This window comes from Salvelinus alpinus, chromosome 25 (genome assembly GCF_045679555.1).
Source record: "Salvelinus alpinus chromosome 25, SLU_Salpinus.1, whole genome shotgun sequence".
NCBI lineage: Eukaryota > Metazoa > Chordata > Actinopteri > Salmoniformes > Salmonidae > Salvelinus > Salvelinus alpinus.
This window is the reverse complement of record NC_092110.1, coordinates 23,706,364-23,724,356: the sequence shown is the minus strand read 5'-3', so window position 1 is coordinate 23,724,356 and position 17,993 is coordinate 23,706,364. Positions and strand designations below refer to the sequence as shown.

At 41.6% G+C, this 17,993-nt stretch overlaps 1 protein-coding gene across 1 annotated transcript; it reads left to right on the top strand.

Moving 5' to 3' along the window:
* On the top strand, positions 1-10,077 carry LOC139553685 (BSD domain-containing protein 1-like). Its single transcript, XM_071366276.1, has 11 exons — positions 1-150; positions 794-857; positions 1,102-1,218; positions 1,817-1,984; positions 3,193-3,247; positions 3,621-3,736; positions 6,169-6,237; positions 7,630-7,714; positions 7,840-8,364; positions 8,913-9,016; positions 9,134-10,077. Exons 1-11 carry the CDS (start codon positions 140-142, stop codon positions 9,161-9,163), a joined length of 1,344 nt encoding a protein of 447 aa, XP_071222377.1. The 5' UTR covers positions 1-139; the 3' UTR covers positions 9,164-10,077.
* Positions 10,078-17,993: the final 7,916 nt, after the last annotated feature.

The following is a 17,993-nucleotide window of genomic DNA, read 5'->3' as shown; positions in this document are numbered from 1 at the left end:
ATATATTTTACATCAGCTATCTATCCTAAAACTGTATTTACTAGAAGCAGATACAAATTGAAAAACTGCCTTTTACAAGCTTTTTCCTCATTCAATGGGGTCAGAGTTCAGTAAATATTGGTGATGTCATGGTCTGAAGATGGCTGAAGGGTGAGTGTGAAGTCGCAAAATAGTTTTTGTTTTATAAATTAACCATCGTAATATATCCCACTCTCAGCATGTTTTTCTTTCATGTAATATATTCCTCCCTTCATATTTAGCTATTGCCACATTCATCTATTTCAAAAGGATGCAATCAGTTGCTTTGTCTGTTCTCGAGCCAATCGGGTTTTGTTTACCAAAAATATTGCACCAGCTGTTTAGCTCAATGGCTAGCTGGCAGTGGCTAGCAAACTGTTTGCTGTCAAATCGCGGAGAAAGACGTATTAATAGTGTTTTGTAAATATTAACAGTGATTGGACAAATACAGTTCCATGGTTTCCACCGTAGCTTTGTTCGCTATCTAGCTAGCAAGCTAACAGCTAATGCAAATTCACTGGTGTTGGTTAGCAATTCAGCTAAATTGGCTAGATTGTTATCAAATACTGCATAGTTTCCTAAGAACGCGAAGCGAGCCGAACATCTCTGTCGGCGCCATCATACCAGAGTGTATGCGCACTGTCATCCTGCCTGACCTGGTCGTTAATGGCCTAGCTAAATAGTTATATAGCTAAAATGTAAGCTATGCGTTTCACCATTAGTACCTGTTGATCACGTTTTAATACTCTGTCATCACTATGTCTCTTTACTTCAGAGAAAGCTGTGAAGGTTGGTGGGGAGGCTGGCTTCAACAAAGCTTCCAGGCCGTCAAAGATAAGGTAGACATCCATGCTAGCCTGCACGGATCCCCAGATGATCTCTCCAGTATCATAATGAGCCGCAAACTATTGTGTTATGTTCTGTGCATCAAAAAGGCTAATTTAATGTCTTCAATATGACTCATTATAAAACAAGGTGAAAATCAATATCCTTGTGACATCCAAGTACACTGATAAGGCAGACATATTACTGTACTCTGTTTGCACTTGTCAGTGTAACTCCAACATTTTATTGTTTTTGCAGTCATCAGAGGCATATGAATTTATAAAGCGTGACCTGACAGAGTTCTCCAACGTGGTGCAACATGACGCTGCGTGTTCCATCGTGGCCACAGCAAGTGCCGTTAGAAGCAAACTAGCGGTAGGCCATTTGGTTCTTTACTAGTTTCATGTTTTAATGTCACGTGCATAAGTAAAGTGAAATGTCTTTCTTGCTAGTTCTAAACCCAACAATGCAGTAATCAATAAAAATGTAACACTAAAGGTAACATAAGGTAGAGCAGAACCACACGAGAAATAGAAATAACTAGAACATGAGAAAGTAAACAAACATACTATATACAGGGTCAGTTCCAGTACCATATTTATAATGTGCAGGGATACTGGAGTGACAGAGGTAGATATATATATATAGGGGTAAGGTGACCAAGCATCAGAAGATATGGTAAACAGAGTAGCAGTAGTGTATATGATGATTGTATGTGAGTTGGTGTGTGTAGAGTCAGTATAAATGTATATGTGTGTGAGCAAATGATGGAGTGAGTGTTGGCGTGTGTAGGGCCCTGTGAGTGCAGAGACAATGCAACAAATAAATACAAGGGTCAACTCAGGCTGTGTAGCCATTTTGTTAGCTATAGGTCATAGTGACCCATATTAGATAAGTTCATATGAATTACCACTTGGTTATTTATAGGCATACGTCCTGACTGTGGTATGTCACCTGTCCCACTTTGTTTCAGGTGGAGGGCTCCTCTGATACCACAGAGAAGGTGAAGAAGAGCCTGTCCAGTTTCTTAGGAGTGATAACAGACACCCTCGCTCCTCCCCAAGACATGACCATCGACTGTGATGTCATCACGCTAGTGGCAACTCCAGCAGGCACCACAGAGGTGTATGACAGCACCAAGGTGAGTATGTTAATACTGTGTTCAGCTTATCACTATGACAGTGTGATTTTAAAAATTAAGGACTAGATGCCATGCTGTTTTACATTTACTGCTAATATACCAGAATGTTTCTCAGAAATGATATGTTAACATCATGTGTTATAATTTTTCCCCAATCTGTTCAAACATGTAAGAGTGGTCAGGTTTAGAAGTGTTACTGAGCTCCAGAGTAGAGGATGGTTAATCCACAGGATTTAGCTTTAGCCCTAAAATACGCAAATCAAAGAAATCAAAATGTATTTTTATATCAAAATATAAAATAAAAATATAATCACACTCTCTTTCTCTCACTCTCTCTACACACACACACACACACACACACACACACACACACACACACACACACAGTACCAGTCAAAAGTTTGGACACACCTACTCATTCCAGGGTTTTTCTTTATTTTTACTATTTTCTACATTGTGGAATAATAGTGAAGACCTTAAAACTACTATGAAATAACACATATGGAATTTATCACTTAGAAATGTCCTTGTTTTTGAAAGAAAAACACATTTTTTTGTCCATTAAAATAACATCAAATTGATCCGAAATTCTCTGGACATTTTGAGCCTGTAATCGAATGCACAAATGCTGATGCTCCAGTTACTCAATTAGTCTAAAGAAGGCCAGTTTTATTGCTTCTTTAATCAGAACTACAGTTTTCAGCTGTGCTAACATAATTGCAAAAGGGTTTTCTAATGATTAATAAGCCTTTTAAAATGATGAACTTGGATTAGCTAACACAACGTGCCATTGGAACACTGGAGTGATGGTTGCTGATAATGGGCCTTTATACGCCTATGTAGATATTCCATTAAAAATCTGCCGTTTTCAACTACAATAGTGATTTACAACATTAACAATGTCTACACTGTATTTCGGATCAACTTGATGTTATTTTAATTGACAAAAAATGTGCTTTTCTTTCAATAACAAGGACATTTCTAAGTGACCCCAAACTTTTGAACGGTAGTGTATATATTGATATGTAACTGTTAAAAGACAATAGTTTACAGCATATTGAATATATTAGGCTATTGTTAGCATTAGCATAACGTTATCAATATACTAAACAAACAAAATATGGTCTCTTTTTGTTGCAATACTAGATATCAGAACACATGTTATGTCACATGATCATTTGAGTTACAGTGTGTGTTTTGTTCCCTAGGCTCGTCTCTACAGTCTGCAGGCTGACCCTGCTACATACTGCAATGAGCCTGATGGTGAGGCAGTACACATGCTTCTTTTCTATCTGTCTTCACTATTCTCATTAAAGAAAAAGGTCATGTGCCATGTAACGTCACTAACCCGGCTTCATTCCCTCAAAACATAAAAAAGCCATCAGCATGGCAATGACAAAGGGACTTAAGACCATATAATTACTCATTCTACTCTACCCTAAATGTCCTCAGCTGCACTCCAATACTTTATAAATCATGGTCAAAATCAACTCCTATTACAATGAATGCAAATAACTTGGCAGGACAAGACATGGGTAGTTTGGACTTCTATGCCACTTATTTTCATGCAGTTGTTAAACGGTCATGAAAATATTGTATTTGTGTTTTTAATTGTGTGTCCTGTGTTCTGTCCCAGGTTCCCTAGAGCATTTTGATGCGTGGCTCTACAGCTTCAGCCTGGAGGAGAGGAAAGGAGAGATCTCTGACCTCCTGGTCAACACCCCCTCTATCAGGGCCCTTTACACCAGAATGGTACACTTTCTAATAGGGTTGGGCCAAATTACAATATGTTAATTTATCAATAATGATTGACAGCCGTTGTCAATGGTGACAACATCGTGATGTGACAGACAATGGTTTATCCTATTGGAACCTGACTGGTGCCGCGCAGTAGGCCTAACGGAGTCGGGCAGCGCATGAATGACCATCCGAGTAATTCAATAAATAGCCTATGCTATATAGGCCTTCAGAATCCAAGAAAGGAATGTAGGCTAGACAGAGTGAGGAATTTCACCAAAGCTTTGCAAAATGTCCAGTCAGAAAGAATTGTTTCTCTCACTTTGTCAGACGCGTGGGCCTTACAGCCTAAATCTATAAAACATTTATAACGGACACCTTAACTATATTGTGTTTAGCTGTTTTCAAAAACATAGGGTAGCCTTGTCTCGCCATTCATTATGAATATGACTTTGGGGTAGTACGCTTTCATCGTTTTATGCATGCAAGCTTTCTCGATCAAACAATTAATTAATCTGACAGAGTTCCATCTCAAAGTTGTTTGAATAGTTAAAAAACATAAGGTAGCCAGTGGACTAATAATGAGAGAGAACAAACAATATCAATGGACTATAAAAAATGGAATGAAAAGTTTAAGCTTATTAAGAAAGAAATGATCTGTGTGGGGCCCACAGAAGCAACCAGGGTCAACGCCCTTCACAAAGCACGTCGACAGGTCTTCCACAAGGTCAAAAACGGGGACCCGAACCAGCAACCAGCAACCATTTATGGCACTATTTACATGTGTGTCTGTGCATGTGTGTGCGTTTGAATGAGAGTGTGTGTATATGCATGTGTACACGAGTACAAACACCTGCACGGCATCAGCCTTAGGCAAACAAGCATTAGATGTAAAAACATTGCCCACCCAGTGTCATTCAAACATACTTTTTGTTGTTTTATTTTGACTTTATTTTTTATCTTTGTCTGTCGTTCTATCCCCCGCCCAGCAACTCCACTCCCACTTGTCTCCAATTCCACATCCCAACCCTCAGCTTCCCTCAGCCCATCCCACCTATCTCTGCTGGCCATCCTCTTCGGATTTCTATGCACCATATATCTTTCAACTGTGCTGTGATGTTTAACATACAATTTGAATCTATCTAATTGAATAGAATCCACAAATTGTGAGTTAAAGATAAATAATTTCAATGAAAGTATTAGTAATTGACTGACCAGTTCTCCCAACAATTCTATTTCTAGGGTAAATTTTAGGTTAATGTTATGCATTTTCAGCCATTCCTGAACCTGAGACCAGAAACAGGCTACCTGAGGGCAATACCAAAACAAATGGTCTATTGATTCTGTATCCTCACAAAAAAATCTGCTGAGCTGCGATGACTATATGCTCCCAATATTCAACATTTTGTTGGTGCCAAGAATTCTGTACAATAATTTTAGCTGAGAAGCATGAAGTCATATCAGATTTTATTTGTCACCTCCGCCAAATACAACAGGTGTAGACCTTACTCTGAAATGCTTACTTACAAGCCCTTAACCAACAATGCAGTTCAATAAATAGATTTAAGAAAATATTTACTAAATAAACTAAAGTAAACAAAAAATGAACACAATAAAATAACAATAACAAGGCTATATACAGGGTTACCGGTCCCGAGTCAGTGTGCGGGGGTACAGGTTAGTTTAGGTAATTTGTATTTGTAGGTAGTCGTAAAGTGACTATGCATAGATAATAAACAGTAAGTAGCAGCAGTGTTAAAAGTGTTGAAATTCATTGTAGAGAGCTCATTTATATATTTTGTGATATGCATACCAACTATGTCTACTTCACCGTCAGCCCATTTTATTGGTAAACTGCAGGGTAATGTAAAAGTTATATTTAAAAAATATATATTGTACACTTATCATAATTAGGTTTTAGTCCAGAGTCCAGAAAAATTATCTAGATCTTCAATGAGACATTGCAGGGATCTAGCTTGCAGACTTAATATAAAACTTGAGTCATCGGCATACATGGACACCTTTGTTTTTAAGCCTTGGATTTCTTATCCACCCAATGATTTATAACCTAACTCTTACTGCAGTAAGACAGCCCGTTCATCTTCAGTTGACTGTCACTTTGCTCCATCATGTGCACGAGTCACACACACACACCTGTTCCATGCTGAAACTCCACCAGAAAGGAATATTAGAAAAGATTTGCCTGCACTTAGCGTCTTCCCAGGCTTTCAGCGTTATCTTTAGTCATGTTTTATATTTGTTTATTTTTTTGTTGGTCAATAACAGCATACATCACAATGTTTTATGAGTACATAATCACGATAGGACAAAGGTTGACATCGCCCAACCCTACTTGTTCAGACCTTATTTCCTAGAAGTTAGATAGAAGTTAATAACTTTTTTAAATGCTCTGTACGTTGTGTAAGAGTAAGTATTTTCATCCATAGGTGCCAGCAGCTGTAGCTCATTCTGAATTCTGGCAGCGGTATTTCTACAAAGTCTTTCAGTTGGACCAGGTAATTCACTCACTTTTTTTTGTTTTGTTACTGGCATGTATAGCTCTCATGAACCATCATGCACCCACTTCTATCAGAATCACATGTTAGAATGTAAACTGCGCCCCTGCTGGCCAGTTGTAGATCACCTACCTCAGAGTAGAGCCCGATATTATACGTAGGGTTAGGGCCGGATAGTGGCTGTTTTTTCATCAATAACTAGGGTACGGGCAGGGCTTAGGTATCACGAAAGAGGATTTAGAGGCTCCCGAGTGGCGCAGCGGTTTAAATGGAAAGGCAAAGGGGGTTACCTAGTCAGTTGTTCAACTGAATGTATTCAACTGAAATGTGTCTTCTGCATTTAACCCAACCCCTCTGCCCGGGGAACAGTGGGTTAACTGCCTTGCTCAGGGGCAGAAAGGCACTGCATCTCAGTAATAGAGGCGTCACTACAGACCCTGGTTTGATTCCAGGCTGTATCACAACTGGCCGTTGTGCGGCGCAGAATTGGTCCAGCTTCGTCCGAGTTAGGGTTTGGTCGGGGTAGGCCGTCATTGTAAATAAGAATTTGTTTTTAACCGACTTGCCTAGTTAAATGAAGGTTAAATAAAATACAAATAAATGAATCACTAACATTTTGAAGCTGAGCCATTTGCTTGTGCTGCGCAGTACAGTGATATCTGACTAAGATCATAACATTGTCAGAAGTGCTTCAACCTCATCAAATATAAAACAGGAGAGATTATTTCACAGAAAATAATAATATTCCTTGAGTGTTGTCAGTTTAGAGTGACGAATAGTAGCGAACAGCTAACTGCTCTCTGTCTCGTCAGTGAGCAGAGCAGCCCAAGCAGGGCCGTTGCTATGGATACTCAGAGCTCCGTGAGCAGCTAATGGATTTACTAACGGAGGAAGTTATTTCTGATTTCGGGCCGAGAGGGCCTTCTATTTGGCAGAGTGAATCGGGCCTGGGTAGGGTAAGGGTTGAACGTAGCGTGCATGGGTAGGGGTTTGGCTTACAATTAATGCCTGTGCAGGGCTCTACCTCAGAGCTTTGGTAGCATAGTAGACCCTTGGAAAACTAATCTTGGCACCCAGAACCAAATCTCCCAGTATTTGATTTTGATTCGGACGCTTTCCCGTGTGTCCTAACAAAGCCCAGGTCCCCTCTTCCAAAGCTCATTACAATCCTCTCTCTCCCTTTCTGGAAAGTACACTGTTTTTATGATATTTTGTGTGCTGCATGCTGACAAAATGGAGGTATCAGACAATGTATTCGGTGCAACTATTTCACAGGTAAGCTATGTTTATTAGAGAATTTCCCACTTCATATCATCACCTTATCCGATAAATAGACACACTAACAAGCTGGTAGTGTTCTGCTGATGGGTTACTAATGTGACTGACCACCAGGAGGAGGCCAGGCGAGTGGCCTTGAAGCAGAGAGCAGAGCAAACTACCCACACAGAGGCTCTGGGCTGGGAGGAGGAGGATGAAGGTATGTTGGATAGGGAATTTCACAATGGGGAAATGTCTTCTGTGAGATGTGACCTGAAAGAAGTCAGTCAGACTAGTACAGGTCTGTCTCGCGACTCACTGTTTTCTCCCTTATTTCTACCCCAGATGACTTCCTTGGCGCCACGTCTTCATCTCGCCTGGACTTCACGCCCCCATTGGACGACCCTACTACCCAGCTGTCCCCACTTACACCAGTCACAATGGCGACGACCCCACTCAGCCCCATCCCGTCTCCAAGCGGGGAGCGCTCCTCTCCCCTCTCCCTGAGCAGCGACAGCGGCAGCCTGCCCACCCAGGTGGAGGTGAGACCAGCCAGGCCACAGCCTGTAGTCGTGGAGCTGTCCCAGAAATTCAACAAGTCCAGCCTGGAGGAGAGAAAGCCAGAGGGGCAGCAGGAGGAGGAGAAGAGGGTTCAGTTAGAGGCCCCAGCCCAGCCTGAGCCCACAGAGAAGGCTACAGCTGAGAGAATAACAGTCCAGGCCCCAGCTACCACAGTCCAGGCACCAGCTACCACAGTTCAGGCCCCAGCTACCACCATCAGACCAGAGACAGAGGGGCCCCAGGACCTGAGGGTGTTTGAGCTCAACTCTGACAGTGGGAAGTCTACACCTTCAAACAATGGCAAGAAAGGTAAAAGGACATTCTATTCAGTTATTGGTGTGACTGTGGTAACAGGGTTTGATTGAATAGGGTCTAAGCTGTTCATCAAATCAAAATCAAACACATTTTTATTTGGCACATGCGCCGAATACAACAGGTGTAGACTTTACCATGAAATGCTTACATATGAGCCCTTTCCCAACAATGCAGAGTTAAAAGTAAGAAAACAGTTATAATTAGTAAATAAGAAGGGGAAAAAATGGAAACGGTAACACAATAAAACAACAACAACCAGGGAATATATAAGAAGTTCTGATACAGAGTCAATGTGTAGGGGTACGACGTAGTTGAGGTAATATTTACATGTAGGTAGGAGTAAAAGTGACTAGGCAATCAGGATAAACAGAATAGCCGTGTGTGTGTGTGTCATCAATATGCATGTGTGTGTGTGTTGGAGTGTCAGTGTAGTATGTGTGGGTAAAGTTCAGTGAGTGTGCATAGAGCCAGTGCAAGAATAGTATTCTAGAAGAGTGTTAAGTGGTCCCATCTGACCCTGTGCTTCACCCTGACCCCTGCAGGGTCCAGCACAGATGTCAGTGAGGACTGGGAGAAGGACTTTGACCTGGACATGACAGAAGACGAGGTCCAGATGGTGCTCTCTAGAGTTGAGGCTACAGGAGAGGTGGGCAATAAATACAAATGTTCCTGTTGCATTTCTTCTAACCCCAAACTGTAACAAAAAAGAACATGCCTAGTTAGTTCAATTATGTTGAACTAAATGAACTGTTTTATTTTTCAGCTGGAGGAGAACTGGGAGAACTGGAACTGATTGCTGTGGCGTACTGTTTCTATCCCGCCATTAAAGCCAGTTCTCGGCAGACGAACCATGCTTAACGTGTTTTACCTCTGTCCATGCCGTCACCGTGTCACGTTTGTTCGTAGGGGAATGTCCCTTTGGTTTGGACCATGTTGCTGAAGGCTAGCATAGCAATGGCAATCCAAGACAATAAGGTTAGAGCAAAGGCACCATCAGCTGTCAGTTTGTGCATATAGGTTTCAATGCTGATTTACTCAGTCTTTTTGGTTATTTCTTGAAAGCTGCTGCTCTCCCTCTATCTTCTGAAATGCCATTAAGTACATGTAAATTGTTGCTAGTGAACTTCTTGAAAGTTCTGAGTGGTGGGAATTATTACTTCACTTTAGGCTGAAGAATAGCCATAAAACTGTAACGCTGCTTATCACCTTTCATGAGATTAAATTCTTCGTGTGATTTATTGAATGGTGAATATATTGATTTAAACTTTTTTTATATATATTTTTTTCCCCCTCAAGTGATTTACTAACTTGTCTATCTTATGCAAGTGAATATTCAAGTGAATATATAATATTTTGGCCTTTATAGAGAGCATTCATTTTGGATTCACTCCCAACCCTAGATACATATGACCTTGACAGACAAGCGATAGTGTGGACAAGATATTCAAACGTTTTGTCACAGATCTGAGTTGTGCATTTGCCATTCTGTCTGTTTTCACCCCTGCCCTGCTAAGTAATTGACATGAACATATCAGCTCTTCTGTGACCTCCAGGGGCCACGTTTCCGCTTTATTTCCTGTCTCTGCTACAATAATCTATTATTCGATCAGTCCACGTCTAATATTATTCTGGATGGGTAAGGGTCTCATTTATTGTCAATCGTCAAAAGAGAATATGAAAATGATGCAATAAAGAGCCTGCAAAATGTTTTAGGTGTCATGGTGCCAGAGTATTGGGCTTGGATGTCTGAGGAGGTATGGCCTGTTGTCATGTTATTTCTGATGTAAAATAATTAATGAGATCCCACAGCCTGCTTAGTATGGACATATAGACTGCACAATAGCTCTGAGTATGGAGTTGCAGAGAGCCAAGAGGAAATGAGGGCTTTGCTTGATTTATTTAACAATACAGTATAGACTAGCTTCATTCTGTAGTATCGCTTCATACTATTCTGCTATTTTATTGTCATAATTGTCTTGATCAATGTAAACCGTGGCCAAGACTCAAAGCATAAAGATTTAGTGTATAGATCTCTACAATTACTGCTTTTCATGTGAATGTTATTTATCTGAGCATTGTTTTGCATGTCAGTGCAATCACTTATGCAAACTGTTGTACAGCAGGTGTACTGTTTTAAGTTGTAAGGTCGCTTACTAGCTTGTAGTTACTAAAGGAATTACCTGTTTATAATGAATTGATTAATATGTTGCATGTCTCAAGTTATCTATGTATTTCATGTTAATACATATATTTGCACTTTAAACAATACGTTTAAAGCTGTTAATTTTAGGCAATTATATTTTCCTCTATTTTTCAAATGATCATTGTCATTAAAATGAGTATCATGTAAATGAATAGTCAATGTGAGTTGGATTTCCAAAAAAGATAATGTTCCTAATAGGCACACTTGTAGAAAAAAAAGCTAAAGTGGAGTTTGACTCCCAGCTTTCGCTGGGTTTCTACAAAATGATTGCTACTGAAATGTGAACTCATCAAGAGCTGAACGTTCAGGGCAGCATCTTTGCCATTATGTTGGCACACGCCTTGCCAAGGTAACGTCGTCAGTTAGACAGGTGTTATCATTCTGGTTTTACGCACCACATGGAAGGTTGACAGTTTGAGGATGAAAGTTTAATTTCCTTTCGCGGGAAAATATAAAGTTTGATTACCGTGTAAAAAAGGTAAGTACATCAGTAAACCCTAAGCAACTAGCATATTAATCATAGTTGTAGCCTAAACGTGTCAAATCCTACAAACCACATGACTTGTAGAGATTGAACAGGGACCACTACCAGACTAGAGTTTACAAGAAGAGTTCGCTGCCCGGTGAGCCATATAGGCGTACTAAACGTTTTGCAGCAAAGACATACCAACCAATGTCCCGCCATCTCGGTAATTAGGCCTTCATAGTCTACAGTCCTAGTAGGCCACAAATCAGACATTCAACAATTCAAATATGTCAAGAGAGCAAGTTTTTTCTTCTTCTCACTGATAGCCAGCTGCGTAGGTGTCCAGGGTAACCACTGCCTGGTCATTTGGCGTGATGAGGCATGTGTAGAGTCCAATGTGGCATGTGTAGAGTCCAATGTGAGCTAGGCCTCGCAAAGCACCGAGAACTGAGTAGGGAGGCCGACCAGCTTGCCTATAAAGGGAGAACGTAGCAGTTCAATTGCCGGTGATACAAATGTGAGAGCTACTGTATAATTAGGGGACATTAGCAATTAAACCGAACCAACCATTATCCTTTGTTAAACAGTTTTTTTCTTATGTATTTATGTAGTTGTATTGATTTCTGCCTGGTATGGCTAGGTACCATAGAGTGGCCCAGCATCGGCCGGGGTAGGCCGTCATTGTAAATAAGAACGTGTTCTTAACTGACTTGCCTAGTTAAATAAAGGTATTAAAAAAATACACTGATGGATGTCTCGCCTCCTTTTTGGGGGAGCAATGGCGTAACGGGGGCTAAATAATGCTTAGGATGTTTATTTCAAAGTAAGCCACCTTGTGGCAGTGTTGTTCCATTTACCTCAAATTCAGATCATGACACTCTTTTCTACTTCTTCCCAATGGTTGATGTAGCACCATTGTTTATCTGTCAAAACCACTGGAGCTAATTCTGAATTGGTATTTATGATTCACAGTTTACCCCGTCACTATAGATCACAATTTTCTCTATGTCCAAAGCTGTAATGGGTATTTGTGCCGATACCATCTTTAATTTTTTTACTAGTAGGATGGAGCGACAGCAGAAATCCTTCATTGGAAAAATGCTTCTTTAATTGTATAGTTTTTCCGCAGAAAGGGATGCATATGAACCCATGATAGTACATTTGATATCTGAGGTATTTTGTCTCTAGTTCCCCAATTTTATATTGGTTGACCTGAGAGTGTATGGGCTTGGCTTGTGTTTGATTATGATGGCAGTTGTGGTGTGTGTGTGCATGAGACAGAGTGGTTAATTTAGGTCACACAGAACACCTGCAGGGTCTGTTATTTTTACCCTCTTGTTTTCTAACATGGATGCTATCATAGCCCTTGTCAAGAAATGTCCGTTATAGACATGAAGAATACACATACACATGTCTCTCTCACTCGCGCACACAGTCATGCATACACCATCCCATAATCTCTGTGATATCATTTGCGGCCGCCCCTGACACAATAGGAATTGTCTGGTGGGTGTGTTTCTGGGGAAGGAGTGGAGGGGGAGATGGCGAGTGACTGGGAAATACAGACAGATGGTCATTGATTTGTCTTGCTAACTCTGGGTAGTGCATGTCTCTCTCCCATTTCGCTTATATCTTAACAGCGAGACAAGTTCACTGGCAATGGATGGAGAGCTCTGTTCAGACCTTTTCTTTTTTTGATTGTCTTCGATCTCTTGTAGAGAAAATGTGAGATGTATTACTTCAGCTATAAAGATTGCTAAAAGGGCTGGATATAACCTTTAAGAATGTAATGTATATGCTCTCTATGTTCAGCGGACTGTATTACAGTCCTTAGACCTTATAGGGGATTTCAGGATGGTGTCTATGCAACACTATTCTGTGAAGTACTGCAGAGTAGAATATGCAATAATGTTCCATGCAGGTTACCCATAATAGTGGGTTAATTAAATTAAATCAAACATTCTCTTAAACGATTCACTCTTTGAGCCCTTTAGTCAGCAGAAGTGCTCTGTAGGAATTTCCTGTAGGGAATGACTGCTCCCTTGGCTTGATTGTATGTGTGTTTTACATTACTATAGTCTCAATTCTTAAGGCATTGGTACCACAGTTGTTAATGGTAAGTACAGCAGACTGTTTTAGAAGTAGTTACTGACTGTATGGAATGTAGGCAATGTAGGCTACTGTAGATGAATGACAGATTAGACTAAGTTCAGAGGACTCCTATTACAGTAATGAATAACACCATAAGAAATATGGTAGAGATGGATTGTAATAAAACAAATGTAAGACTGTAATATAGCCTACTGTACCATCCAGTGAGAGCCTAGATTATCCTATCCTATCTACTCTGCTGCTCAACCTGCACTCCCTATCTGTTGTTGGCCACGCCCAAAATGCGGAGTTGTTTTTAGCTTGGCTGCACCTTTAAAAGAAAATAACAATTTATTTGGATGGTTGATGGATTTGCTTGCAAGATTTTAAACATAAGTAAACGTGACACAGTTGCCTCTATACCTACTGTAGGTAGTCAGCCCCCTGACACCCCTCCAAAGTGGCATAGTACGGTCTTTCCTCCAACTCTTCAAAAGTGCTTTGCCTCTCCATTTTCTCAGCATCTCTGTCCCCCTTTCTCTCTGTGACACACACACACACACACACACACACACACACACACACACACACACACACACACACACACACACACACACACACACACACACACACACACACACACACACACACACACATACACAAAGAGAGGGGGGGGGATCAAGATGAGGTCATTGTCTTGAGAGAGAGTATTATACTGGGCACAAGAAACCCTGTAACCCCAGTGCCTTTCAACAGGCACAAAAGACTCCCATTGGGGGAGGAGGTGGAGCACTATGGAATGTGTAACCAGGGCTTGGAGACTGACTAGACCTCCAAATTCACACATCTGTGAGTGTGAGAGTGTGTGTGCGTGCGTGCACAGTGATGTACATGTGGGAGTGTGTTCTCTGCTACACACACAGACACTTTACTATTAACGATTGTCTTGATGAAAAATGTGTGCAATCTGAGATATGTCAAGTTACTACTCACTAGACTACATGGTAGAGAGACAGTCTGTCCAATTGAATAAGGTCTCTGTTGGCTTTGAGCAGGACTCCTGAAGGGCTCTTGAGATGCTTCGGACCTTTTCCGAACAAACTTTGAGTTTCCCAAAGTTCAGCGAAGGAGCTGGCCAATTTGTTTCTGCTAAGTGGTGTTGGAGAGAAATGTGAGTTTGAGTTGGGAGGGGAGGGCAGGGGATGGTCGAAAGCAATGATAACTCCCCCTCCATTCAGATGTATGGTTCCCAGCAGGTTTGTGTGTTCTTATTGTAAGCAAACATGTAGGCTAGACATCTTATTCTCATATGTTTTTTATGAGTATGTTTGTACATGTTTGAAAGTGTGTGTGTGTGTGTGTGTGTGTGTGTGTGTGTGTGTGTGTGTGTGTGTGTGTGTGTGTGTGTGTGTGTGTGTGTGTGTGTGTGTGTGTGTGTGTGTGTGTGTGTGTGTGTGTGTGTGTGTGTGTGTGTGCATATGCATGCGAGTTGAGTAGACAGCCTTCTCCCACCGACCTGTCCAGGGACCTTAGTCCTGTTCCAGTTCCTCTCTCTGTCCCTCCATTCTGAACATCCCATCCCTCCTCCCTGCTCCATTCTTCATTCATTACCATCCCCAGACTCCTATCTCCTGCTCTGGGACACCAGCAGATCCATTCATGTCTCACACACTGTTTCATTCCCTGCTCTCATCAGAGGACCACACACGCCCCCATCTCAGCCAGACAGTGAGTATGAGAGTGTTGCTGTGGAACTGCAGTGTGGAGCGGACAGTCTCTGTCTAGCCTTGTTTCACTGGTTGCAGCCAGGCGGATTAAACTGTAAAAGCTTGACCATCGCAGCCGTTATTCAACAAATTAAGGCTGACAGGAGCTATTATATAAATTTGCCACAGACTGTAAATGGCAGTATGTAATTGTGTTTTCACATATAGTCCTCTTTAAAAGAAGCAATCTCAGTCCTCTTTAAAGTGAACTCTGAGGTAAAAAACAAAAGAGCAAAAGAACTCAGTTCTCTCTCCATTCATATTGCTATGTTTAGAAAGGGATCAAGATCTTTTCCCAACCTTCACTCAATTACACTGGATGGATTACTTAAAAATCATACAATGTGATTTTCTGGATTTATGTTTTAGATTCCGTCTCTCATAGTTGAAGTGTACCTATGATAAAAATTACAGACCTCTACATGCTTTGTAAGTAGGAAAATCGGCAGTGTATCAAATACTTGTTCTCCCCACTGTACCTACTTACATTTTGGAAGCTACTAGATTGTATTTAGTTTAAAGATTATACATAATAATTGTAATCAGAAGATAATATTAACATACAAATATCATTGATAACAGATGAAATAGCAGAAGAATTACTGCAGATTAAAAAATGCTGTAGGCCTAACTGAAAATTGTGCACCCAATGTAGGCTACTGCCCCTTTAAGAGCTAGCATAGATTTTGTACCTTATGTTGTCATTCTTACCAAATATGTTGTTGTCTTCTCACACTATAGGGAGTAATAGTAATGGTATCTTTTTGTAGGTACTAACTCTGCCATGGTTCGTTGAACAAAGCCTATGGGAAATGACATTTTTAAGCATTTATGTCATTTGAAAAAAAAACACACATAAAGGCTTCATAATTCATAAAAGGTCATGTTAACTGACTGTTATTATCCCATATAAAAAAGTATAACATCTTATAAGCCTGTGTTAACCTCAGAGCTTATTTTCGGTGTTTATTCCAAAACCCTATTCTTTCCTCATTCGTTCTACTCACAAGAATGGCTCAGAGAACCAGAGGTAAATCATTTGTTTTTTAGGACTAGAAGCTGGCAAGCTTTATTCAAACCCCACAATCGAATAAACAGCTTATGAATCTCTCTTAGCCTATAGATCAACATATTGCAAACAAATAATATGAGTTCAATCCTTGACAATCACTAATCAATATCCAAAAACAGCACACGCTTTTCATCTTCTCTCTTTTGTGGCACCAATGTGAGGGGTTATGGCAGGGGAAACTGTGTTGCAGTAGTCTAGAGTGAGGGGTTATGGCAGGGGAAACTGTGTTGCAGTAGTCTAGTGTGAGGGGTTATGGCAGGGGAAACTGTGTTGCAGTAGTCTAGTGTGAGGGGTTATGGCAGGGGAAACTGTGTTGCAGTAGTCTAGAGTGAGGGGTTATGGCAGGGGAAACTGTGTTGCAGTAGTCTAGTGTGAGGGGTTATGGCAGGGGAAACTGTGTTGCAGTAGTCTAGTGTGAGGGGTTATGGCAGGGGAAACTGTGTTGCAGTAGTCTAGTGTGAGGGGTTATGGCAGGGGAAACTGTGTTGCAGTAGTCTAGTGTGAGGGGTTATGGCAGGTGAAACAGTGTTGCAGTAGTCTAGTGTGAGGGGTTATGGCAGGTGAAACTGTGTTGCAGTAGTCTAGAGTGAGGGGTTATGGCAGGGGAAACTGTGTTGCAGTAGTCTAGTGTGAGGGGTTATGGGAGGGGAAACTGTGTTGCAGTAGTCTAGTGTGAGGGGTTATGGGAGGGGAAACTGTGTTGCAGTAGTCTAGTGTGAGGGGTTATGGCAGGGGAAACTGTGTTGCAGTAGTCTAGTGTGAGGGGTTATGGCAGGGGAAACTGTGTTGCAGTAGTCTAGTGTGAGGGGTTATGGCAGGTGAAACAGTGTTGCAGTAGTCTAGTGTGAGGGGTTATGGCAGGGGAAACTGTGTTGCAGTAGTCTAGAGTGAGGGGTTATGGCAGGGGAAACTGTGTTGCAGTAGTCTAGTGTGAGGGGTTATGGGAGGGGAAACTGTGTTGCAGTAGTCTAGTGTGAGGGGTTATGGCAGGGGAAACTGTGTTGCAGTAGTCTAGTGTGAGGGGTTATGGCAGGGGAAACTGTGTTGCAGTAGTCTAGTGTGAGGGGTTATGGCAGGGGAAACTGTGTTGCAGTAGTCTAGAGTGAGGGGTTATGGCAGGGGAAACTGTGTTGCAGTAGTCTAGTGCGAGGGGTTATGGCAGGGGAAACTGTGTTGCAGTAGTCTAGTGTGAGGGGTTATGGCAGGAGAAACTGTGTTGCAGTAGTCTAGAGTGAGGGGTTATGGCAGGGGAAACTGTGTTGCAGTAGTCTAGTGTGAGGGGTTATGACTGGGGAAACTGTGTTGCAGTAGTCTAGTGTGAGGGGTTATGGCAGGGGAAACTGTGTTGCAGTAGTCTAGTGTGAGGGGTTATGGCAGGAGAAACTGTGTTGCAGTAGTCTAGAGTGAGGGGTTATGGCAGGTGAAACAGTGTTGCAGTAGTCTAGTGTGAGGGGTTATGGCAGGGGAAACTGTGTTGCAGTAGTCTAGAGTGAGGGGTTATGGCAGGGGAAACTGTGTTGCAGTAGTCTAGAGTGAGGGGTTATGGCAGGTGAAATTGTGTTGCAGTAGTCTAGTGTGAGGGGTTATGGCAGGAGAAACTGTGTTGCAGTAGTCTAGAGTGAGGGGTTATGGCAGGTGAAATTGTGTTGCAGTAGTCTAGTGTGAGGGATTATGGCAGGGGAAACTGTGTTGCAGTAGTCTAGTATGAGGGGTTATGGCAGGGGAAACTGTGTTGCAGTAGTCTAGAGTGAGGGGTTATGGCAGGTGAAATTGTGTTGCAGTAGTCTAGTGTGAGGGGTTATGGCAGGAGAAACTGTGTTGCAGTAGTCTAGTGTGAGGGATTATGGCAGGTGAAACAGTGTTGCAGTAGTCTAGTGTGAGGGGTTATGGCAGGAGAAACAGTGTTGCAGTAGTCTAGTGTGAGGGGTTATGGCAGGAGAAACAGTGTTGCAGTAGTCTAGTGTGAGGGGTTATGGCAGGAGAAACAGTGTTGCAGTAGTCTAGTGTGAGGGGTTATGGCAGGGG